Below are 10,155 nucleotides of genomic sequence, written 5' to 3' on the forward strand. Positions count from 1 at the left end.
AAATTAAAAAAAAAAAAGTTTTAAATTACAATGTCTGAAAACTTGAAATACAATCAGTTTTTTTGTTCACTTTAAGCTGATCCTCATTTGACCCCATATGGGACTTTTAGATATTTTATCTTCTAAGACTTCAAGGTCTTTTATCTTTAAGTCAGTCAGAAAACCGTCTGGAGTTCAGGATGTAAAGAAATGCTCATTTCTTCATCAACATTCTCTCGTTCGCTCTCCAGGAAAGTGCCGTCGCATCAGGCTGAAACGGCGGGCGCCATCATGGCCTTCTTCCTGTCCCTCGGCTTGGCGCTGGGTGCAGCGATCTCCTTTGCTCTCAGGGACATGGTCTAGAACCTCCTGCAGAACCTTCAAGTCCATGTAGATAAAACCCTCATCCCCGGAGCTGCTTTGGAGAACACGGACGACCCGCTAGAGGAGCTGGGTTTTCTTCCTGCGTCGCCATAGAGACTCAGCAGCCGGAGCTCAAACATGTCCGTTTCTGTATTTTCCTACACTTGGCAGCACAGCGGCCGAGCCTTTGCTTTAAGTTTTTGTTTGGAGACTTTAGCACCGATCAAAGAGTGTAACTAGAGCCAAACCTCATATAAATGTAGCTTTTTTAGACTCTAGAGCAGAAATCATCCCTGATGTAGTTTTAGTTTAGACCGTCTGCAAATATTCAGACCTCCAAGAGCATCAGGGTGACGGTGGAGTTTAAAACGGCGATCTTCAGATCTGTTCAAACCAAAGCTCAGACGAGAAAAGAAACTGAAGGGAAGCTGGCGCTGATCCGCTTCACTCCAGACTCCAGGACGTCTATCGGATCATGAAGTCATCGCCGGCGAGGAGTTCAGTTTGACTTGAATGAAAAGTATTTTCTTTAATGAAGTTTTGTGTCTGAAAAACCTAGAAAATTATGTTTTTTTAAAGCAGACAGAGATAATATCCGTCGGTGACGTAAAGATAAAATAGGCCACTGAGGGATAAATCTCCCTCTGGCCTCTAAAAAGTGTTATTTAACAAACCCGACTGAAGATTAGTTTTTCTGTTTGGATTAGAAGAATTAATCTTTTTTGTGTTTGTTTGTTGTGGGTTTGTTTTAAGGACATTTTACCTGCAGTGTTTGATGTTTTTAAAGTGAGCGATCGTGAGAGACCTTTTACCCTTCACTTCAAATAAGCCCTTTAATAACAGTTTTTTTTTTTTTTTAATAAAATGCTTCTCTATAAACATCTGCTAACATGATAGCTGTATGTATCTGAAAAGCCTGTTCATTTAAAGCCAACATTGGTGTTTGAGGTATTAAATACAAGTCTGCTTACACGAGGAAATAAATGTATTTTTAAGACTTTGGCTCCCCCTGGTGGCTGTTTTTAGACTTGCATGAACAGTAAGAGTTTCAGGGAAAAGAAATGTCACAATTTATAATAGATTTAACAAAACATTTTACAATTTATCTAACTATAAATTTCTTAAATTACATAATGGAATAGTGTAGAAACTGTATTATGTGAATCAAAGTAAGAATGCCAAAACATTTTTATCGTTTATTCTTAATGTAAACATTTTAATCAAAAAATAAATTAGGAGGCGTTTTATTTTGAAAGGCAGACATCTGTATCGTCTGCCAACCGGAGGAAAAAGTCCTGTAAGGATCCATGTTTTCACGTCACACTTCATCTTCTGAACAGGAGAAACTAACGGAAATCTACAGCAGCGTCTTAATCGATCGACCAGACTTAAGAAAACAGCCGTCATTAACCGATGATTCTCTATAAAATGTGTACAAAGTTTATTTAAATACTTCGATCAACATACATGCCCGATTGACAGAAGACGGCCGTCTAAGGCGAAAATCATGGAAGGAATCAATGCAAAAAACACAAAAACTTTCAGACAGTTTTAGTTATTAGTGTGATACGTTCAGATCGGTTTCTAATGTGCAATAGAAAACTGGAAGACCGAACCCCTGCTGATGGGGGGGGGCACATGGCTTCAGCTCTCCTGTCTGTCAGCTTTGATATGAATGAAACAAAAACATCTGGAACAGGAAGACAGCTGTGCAGACTCCAGTTCTCGACAGCGTCTACAGATCATTTTGGCTCGTGAATGAAAACAGAAGAAGAAATTCTGGACTTGATCTATAAATTCACCAACAAATACGCAGAAATCAACCAGCAGGAGAGGAAACTGTCAACTATTCAGCTTTAAAGGCTCCTAACAGCATGCAGATAAATACTGGCAGGTCCTCGACAGACCCTGGAGGTCTCTAAACCGACCCTCAAACAGCACGGGACGACCTTAAAGGGACGCTCTGAGTCGCCGTCTCATCTAGAAGCAGCCTGAGTCTAAAGGTGAATCATAAAATGCGTCTAAATCCGACAGGAAGTTCTGGTTTCCACCAAACCTGAGAATCAGCTCGCCGGCCGCTCGGTGGTGAAAGGTGAGAAAGGCGGCGTGCAGCGGCTCCGGTCAGCTTTCCCTGAAATGCAGGTCAGTCCTAAAGCGGGTGCAGCCGTGTGCAGGAGGGGGTGGGGAGGGGGGGTTCTTACAGTTTGAGATTTTGGCAGGAGGTGATCACCGCCACCGTAGTGCAGTTTTTGTTGCGAGGCACTGGGGGCGCTGAAGAGCGGGCAGACCAACAGTAAAAATAAAAACAAGGTCAGCTTTGGTGTTCAACTACTTCCACAGTTCTAGGACGGGACGGGACAATGATTCGGGTGGGGAGGGGGGAACCGGGGGGGGTCAGTGAGGCTTTAACTTGGTGTTCTGGGAGCTCTGTTCCGTCAGGCTGGCTTTGATGGAGTTCACCACCGTCTGTCTGACGTTGTCCTCCATGTAATGTTCACTGAGCGGCTTCAACACCTGCAGAAGAAAAGATGGAAGGCAGAATGAGAGAGGACCGCTTTTATTTTGAAATATTTTATCAACAGAAAAAACTAATTTCTTCCGACAATATTTCCACATTTATGATAGATGTTTACTGTTCATTAGGATCGTTTTTGACCATCTTCTCTAAAGCAGGAAGATGGACAGAACAGAGAAAGAAGCAGCAGCAGAAATGAGACGATAAGGAATGAAGAGAGCAAAAAAATAAAGAGGTTTGAGAAAAAGATGATAAATACAAACATAAGTAGACGTTCAACAGAATAAATCCCCATCTTAACGACTACTTTCACATTCAGGTCAGACACTTTTGCCCAGACTGAAGGAACAAAGATGAAAATCTTCTTCCTAAAGAGCTGCTGCGACACAAACGCTGTGAGATCTTCAGGACTCAAATTACTGCAGATTGTTGCTTGAGCGGCGATCTGATGGACGAATTTCAACTGTTCACAGATCAAACCACAATTCTTACTTTTTATTAATATGTTTGTTGCAATGTATATGTATTTTTGTGTGTTAAAATCATGATTATTTATACCTTTATAAAGAACAGGGGGTCCGAATGAACAAAACTGATAAAACACAAAGATTTAGAAAGAAACAAATAGTGTTCGTCACTTTAAACACATTTCTTAAATCAACCTTCTGCTGGTTAATTTTAGTAGTGACATAAACAATAAAAATCACTTTTATTTTGGGTTATTTAACAATAAATCCTGAAAATGTTCTCTGTAGGTTTTCTATCCACAAAGTTCTGCAACACTTACGTTCTAAAACGTCACATATTAGTGCAAATCTGATGCCAAAAGTAGCTTTTTTCAAAGACAGAATCGGATGGACATGTTACAGATGAACCTCACTGCTGAGTAGCGTTGTACATCAGTGTGAAACTGCTTTTAGAATCTGTTGAAATCATGTTTATTATGTAAACTGTTGGAGCTCCAGTGAAGTTCCAGTGATAAAGAAAATGTGTTTTTTCATAACTTAAGTCAGTAAGTGTAACTTCAGTCTCTATTTTTAAAATTTTATTGTAAAAAAAAAACACTTCAAATCAACAAATTTGTATTCCTGTAGAATATATAATAGTACTACTTTTATATAGTACAATTATTTGCACTCAAGCTTTTTGGAGTGGATCCCGAGTATCTCTACCTAAGAGCAACAACGGATCACAAACCTCGCGGCTCAGATTGTGTCGTGGTTTATAGTTACGGTTCAAAAGGGAAAAAAATAAGTATCACATAAAAAATGTGATCATTGAAGTCAATTTATGAGATCAAAATACTATAACTATATCAAATACTCCAGTGCATTCTGGTGCATTGCATCTTGAAAAACCAAAAGTATATTTATAAACCGTAAGAGGCGAGGATGGAAGAACTTTAGAGTCTCTCATTAGGTTCTTTGCTGCAATAAAACCTTTAAGGAGGACAAACGCAGCAGCGTCTCAGACAGTCTTCAAACTCGTCTCTGTTCTCTCGAAATGATGAAAAATTCTGTGGGTTGATGACATAAAGCCACAGGTGAGCATGGTGGTAGTAGACTAATGATCTGGGGTTGGTTGGATTTTTTAAGGTCTGCGTTAAATTAAAGCTTGATTTCCGTTTGCTCAGGTTTGTGAGGTTTAATCCTCTGGAACCGACTGCTGTGCTGCTGTGAGATCAGCGTAATAAAACTGTCTAAAATAAACTTATTTGAATATTCTGTGATTGACATTTTATTGAATTAAAGACAGAACATGACAATTATTTGACGTTTTTGGAAAAAAGAAAGACTGAAGAGCATTTATGTGACCTAAAGAGAATCTCTGAATTTAGGATGAATCTGCAGGAAACCTTCCAAAAATGCAGAGGAATAAGAATTCTGAAATGAGGAAGCAGGAGTTTCCTCATTTCCTATTTTCCTCCCGTGGACATAAAGATGAAGGTTTCCCTCCTTAACACAATCTCATTTAAAAACTGTAATATGTAAAGGACTCACCTGTTCCCAGAGAGTTTCAGCCACCTCGTCTATCAGCACTCCCAGCTCCCGAAACTCCCCCGAATACTTGACGTACGCCCAGGCGCACAGAGACAGCAGCGCCACGCCCATCACCAGGTTAGCCAGCGAGGCGATGGTGCTGAGGCCGATGAAGCCCGTCACCCCCGACAACACGTAGGTGACAAACATGACGGCGAAGAGCGTAGCGGGCGTGCGGGCCGCGTAGAAGATGTTCTTGCCGTCGTTGTGTTTGGTGAAGCTGGAGTAGGTCTCGTCCAGCTCGGCCTCCAGCTGGTTCTGGTAGCGCTGGCAGAACTCCTCGCCGCCCATTTTCTTCACCGAGCGGAAGAAGTGGACGGAGTGTTCGCGGAACTCCTCGTGGCAGCGCTCCAGGTCGGCTGGGGCGATGTAGGGTTTGTCTCCTCCGCAGATCTGTGGGCAGAAACACAAACATTCTGAAGCTGCGATTTCAGCTGCGATTCACACAGACTGAAAGGGGCGGAGCATCTACCTGCTCCATACTCTTGCTGTACATGTCTTTGGCTCCAGCCACTGCAGTCAGATTGTTAGCCTCTGCAGTTGCCTAAGAAAAAGGAAAACCGAATATAAAACTTAAATGTGAAGGTAAAATCAGATTAGCAACCCGAATAGAACAGACAGAAACTCACCTGCAGCATAGACTTTGGGTGAGGTAGCTCCTCCCCTTGGTAGATCTTGATGTAGGCCTGCAGAGATGAAAAGAATCTGTTAAGCATTTAGCAAAAAAAACATCCTGTAAAATCCAGGAGGTCAAAAAGACAAAGATAAACCACAACCAGATACCTGGCATTATCTGTGATAATGCTGGAGCTGATAGCTTAAAATGCTGAAACTGATAGCTAGCTATAAATGCTAAAGCCTGAAGATTGCTAAAATACTAGCTAAATGCCAAATTAGCCAATAAAAGCGAAAAACTGGAAACATATCGCCAAAACAGCTAGCATATTGTTCAAATATTAGCTAAACTCTAAATTAGACAAAAAAAAAACAAAAAACTCCTAAGTTAGCCAAAACAGCTAGCATAATGCCAAAATATTACAGAAACTCAGAATTATGGTTAAAAAAATGAAAAAAAAATATCAAATTTGACAAAGTAGCTAGCATACTGTAAACATATTAACCAAACTCCAAATTATCCTAAAAAAATGAAAAATGTCATATTTGGCCAAAACAGCTTGAAAAAATTGAAATAATTTTACACTTTCCCGAAATAGTTAGCATACTGTAAAAATATTAGGCAAACTCCAAATTATCCTAAAAAATGGAAAAATGTCTAACTTTGCCAAAACAACTAGCATATTGTTAAAATATTAGCTAAACTCTAAATTATCTTTAAAAAATTGGAAAATTGTTCAAATCTTGCCAAAACAGCTAGCATAATGCTAAAATATTAGCTGTATGTATGAATGCTGTGAAGAGTTCACACAATTAATATTAAAAACACAAAATTTGAAAACACAAATCTAAAAACCTTTCTATATGTAACCAAAGTTTTGTTTGAAAACTATTTTTATTTCTATTAAAATATAATTTTATAGCTGTACGGTTAAAGTTTCTCGACATATGTGTGATGTCATAAACAAATGGACCTTGAAGTACTCCAGCAGATCTCTGCAGGTGACTTTGTTTCCTCCGATCTCCTTCTCCACCAGATTCTCAGGAGCCAACAGGAGCGGCACCAGATTGGCCAGCTCCTTCTTAAAGTCCTCGTCAATATCTAGAGAACACGAACGGCAGACACATCTCAGTCCAGCACGAATCCGTTAAAACCTCACACCTGTTCTTTACTTTCTCACCTCTGAGTCTGCCGTCAAACTTGGGGTTGGTGGACACTTTGAGGCCGGGATGTGGCAGCAGGAAGCATCCGATCTGGGAGAAGCAGGAGTGGATGTGCTTCCTCACGTTCTGCAGCTCCTCGTGTTGGTTCTGCTTCACCTGTCAGAGCCAGTGAACAAATGTGGGTTTTTGAAGTCGTTCTCTCACAAGAATGGCTGCTGTCAAGCCAATTCCTGAATGCATGTGGGATACTTTTGTTCAATGACGTTTGGTTTCTGTTTTTGCAAAAATGTATATTTGTTATAGCGTAATAGAATGTTAACCTGCAGCCTTCTCTCCAGGAACGCGTTCCCTCCCTCCAGGCCGTATTCATGCTCATACGGATAACTCCAGTCACGAATCAGGAACATCAGGGACTAAGACAAAAATACAAGCGACAACTGAGTAAACAGACCTTCAGCTCAATGACACGGTTACATTTACATTAAAAAACAACGTTGGTTGTGTGCGACTTTCTCCCTTATCATATTATAGAGCGTTCACCATTTTCTAGAGTTGTTCGAATCTACCAATTCCAAATTTCCCAGAAGTCATTGCAAAAAACTAGCATACATCGATGGTCACTAGATTAGCAGATATAGACCACAATGCATTGTGATTGAACAATTTCGAACAAAAAATGTGTTTAAATGCAATATTTGAATAAACCATTGACATTTTACCATCAGAACACAGTGGAGTCATAAATAAACGCAGTGAAATGTTCGTTTTTATTCAATTTCAGTTTGTGAAATCGGTGACGTCATATACGGTTTTTAGAAAAACGAAAAAAGTATGTTTTCCAAATTACCTTTAAAATCCAGCGCACTATAAATTTATTTAGTAGCTGGGGAGGAATTTGGACACAACCGTTATTTTTCTTTTTAATCAACAAAAATTTGACTCTCTAAAGGGACGTAAAGTATAAAAAAAATAAAATAAAACCAGTGACATTAAAGTAAAACGCAAAAATCAAAGTAAAAAACAAAACTAGTTTCTAGTGCGCACCGCTTGCTATCCAGACACTGTCCCATGAGAACTAGTTACCGTCTGCTCCGCTTCATACGCTTCTATTCTTAAGAAAAGTTCTCCCTCTACTACATCCCAAAACATCCAAATCCCGTCTGTACCTGGAAAGGCTTCAAGTAAATCTCTTCCATCGCCAGTCGGCCATATTCTGTGAAGAGCTTTAAGGAAAGATAAGCATAATCAGATTTGACAGAATTCCGACATTGAGAGTCTTTGCTGCAGACAGAAATCTTAAACCAAACCTGCAGATGCTGGAGATCGTCCTCCTGTATGTTCTGGGACAGATTGTACACCTAAAAAACAAACAAGAATGTAAACATCTGGAAAAAGGAGCTGCTTAAACAGAAAAGCTGCTGCAGCGTCACCTGGACGGAGCTGGTCATGGTGCTGAGGGCGAACACGGTGGCGCAGTCTTTGATGGTGGACTGACTGTCGAACGCTCCCTGAGTGTCGACCAGCAGCACGGCGACCTGCAGGCGGCAGCAGGTGAGCATGTCTGCAGACTCCCGACTCACAGGTTCAGGTCAGCTTACCTTGCTGCCGTCGGGCTTGTCCACCACAAAGACTTCACTCCAAACCTGGATTCCTGTGGTCTCCCGTTCACAGCCTCCTCTCCAGATGAACCCTGTCAGGGGGTCGTCATCGCCGCCCATCCAGCATTCCTTCGACTGAAGGACAAAAACATAAAAGAAGATGACGTTTTTTAGAAGAGAGAAAAATTTAACCTGAAGGCTCAGTAACTTAACAAAAAACAATCCTAAATGTGTTATAGTAATACTTTAGTTAACATTTTAACAATTCTGAGAGTAAAAAAGAGGCGACCAGTAAAGCTTTGTTGATTCTGGCCAAAAACGTTCAACTATCAGTAGATGATGGAGCAGATAAGGAAACCGGTCTCACACAAACTCTTGTTTTACCTCTAAGGGACCGCTTTTTCAGCTTAAATAAAAGCTACACTTATACGTCTGATTTTCCCAGTTCCACTGAAGTTAGACAAGCAGCAAAAAATAAATCAATTTAAACTCAAAATAAGTGTTCAACCATCAGAGTAGAGATCAGACTTCTCCAGCATGAAGCAACAACTGTCCCGTCTTACTTGTTTTCATAGGTATGAATGGAGCGCCGTTGCCCCGCCCCCTGTCTTCTGCATCACATCTTTCGATCCGCAGGAACATCCTTTCTGGTGCAACACTACTGCACTAGAGTGGCATTTTGACACCCCCCCAGGGGGGTAAATGCATGAATGGAAAATTCTAAGGAACGGGGGTGGATCTCGGTTGTTCGTTTATTGCGCAACAGTTTGTTTACAGTTAGTTTCTGTAGCTTGAATGCATTTGAGGATTAAACATAAAGTCGTTTTCCACCAGTTTGTGGTTTCTGTTGACTAAGTGTCACTTAAGAGTTCAGGTAAGGTGAAGGATGAGCGGCGGGGGGTTTACTTATCACATGTGAGCAGATGCACCTTTCAGTTACAAAACACTATGACCAAAAGAATGTTTTTGGCCTAGAAGGCAACAATAGTTCATGTAGGATGCATTTACCTAATGCATGCTCTGGGGTGCTACGAAAGAGGATCCTTTATCAGTAGATTAAACCAGTGGACCAGTACCGGTCCGTGGGTCACTTGGTACCGCGCCGCAGACACAAAAAAATTATAGATGCGCTAATTTAGATTATTTCTGTTAATTTTCTGATCCTGAAGGAAGTTTTAATTAGGAAAACTGATGGATTCTGTTCTCAACATCCATCTTGGTCACATGACTTAAAGCGGCTACCTGGATTGCTAGCTAAAAAGCTAACAAAAACCAAACAATAAACATATTTGGAAAGTTTCTTCTGGGAGAAGAAGAGCCTTCATCTTCATCTTCAGAGAACAATAGAGCTGCTGTCTACTGCAAAACCAGACGTTTTCCTCCACATATGAAATTACTGACACAGTTGATCTCGTAGCAGAAGCAGCTCTAACAGCGGCGACAGACTCTACTGTTTCACATACATAGATAATAAAGTTGGAGACACGGTGGATTCTTTTTTATATTACATTTAGAAAATAACAGCTTTACGACGGTTACGTCATTTTATTTTGCTTTATTTATCCATCACACCTTAAAAGTCAGAAGTAGCTGAAGCTAGCACTCGGTTGTTAGCCTCCACTTTGACGTTGAAGGAAAAATGATCATCATAAAGTTCTAACCAGCTGGAATCATTTTAATGGAAAATGAAGATCAAACAAACAAAATTGCTGATTTGAGAAAACTTGAGAATTTATCCTTCAGCAAAGGTGAATTAGGTAGAAATACGTTAAGAAACTTTAGCCCAGAAAAGGTTTATTTGTGTTAAAAGATGCCCAATGAATGAGGATTTATGTAAAGAGAAAACATGATTTTCCTTTTTGTCATGAGAGATATTCAGAGT

At 40.3% G+C, this 10,155-nt stretch overlaps 2 protein-coding genes across 6 annotated transcripts in view; one reads left to right on the forward strand and one right to left on the reverse strand.

The window, feature by feature from the left end:
• Positions 1-1,339, forward strand: part of LOC112161567 (equilibrative nucleoside transporter 1) — a 48,426-nt gene extending 47,087 nt beyond the window's left edge. For all 5 annotated transcript variants that reach the window (XM_024296794.2, XM_024296790.2, XM_024296793.2 and 2 more), the window contains one exon: positions 231-1,339. In XM_024296794.2, the coding sequence (XP_024152562.1) occupies positions 231-342 (112 nt within the window). In that variant the 3' untranslated portion in view covers positions 343-1,339. The remainder of the gene's footprint in view (positions 1-230) is intronic.
• A 185-nt stretch (positions 1,340-1,524) lies between these two features.
• Positions 1,525-10,155, reverse strand: part of atl2 (atlastin GTPase 2) — a 13,679-nt gene continuing 5,048 nt past the window's right edge. The window contains exons 4-14 of the mRNA XM_024296789.2: positions 8,274-8,408; positions 8,106-8,210; positions 7,983-8,033; positions 7,842-7,898; positions 6,996-7,088; positions 6,693-6,831; positions 6,486-6,613; positions 5,526-5,582; positions 5,369-5,440; positions 4,858-5,289; positions 1,525-2,856 (exon numbers count right to left, since the gene is read on the reverse strand). Coding sequence (XP_024152557.1) covers positions 2,737-2,856; positions 4,858-5,289; positions 5,369-5,440; positions 5,526-5,582; positions 6,486-6,613; positions 6,693-6,831; positions 6,996-7,088; positions 7,842-7,898; positions 7,983-8,033; positions 8,106-8,210; positions 8,274-8,408 — 1,389 coding nt within the window. The 3' untranslated portion in view covers positions 1,525-2,736. The remainder of the gene's footprint in view (positions 2,857-4,857; positions 5,290-5,368; positions 5,441-5,525; positions 5,583-6,485; positions 6,614-6,692; positions 6,832-6,995; positions 7,089-7,841; positions 7,899-7,982; positions 8,034-8,105; positions 8,211-8,273; positions 8,409-10,155) is intronic.

Source organism: Oryzias melastigma, linkage group LG15 (genome assembly GCF_002922805.2).
Source record: "Oryzias melastigma strain HK-1 linkage group LG15, ASM292280v2, whole genome shotgun sequence".
NCBI lineage: Eukaryota > Metazoa > Chordata > Actinopteri > Beloniformes > Adrianichthyidae > Oryzias > Oryzias melastigma.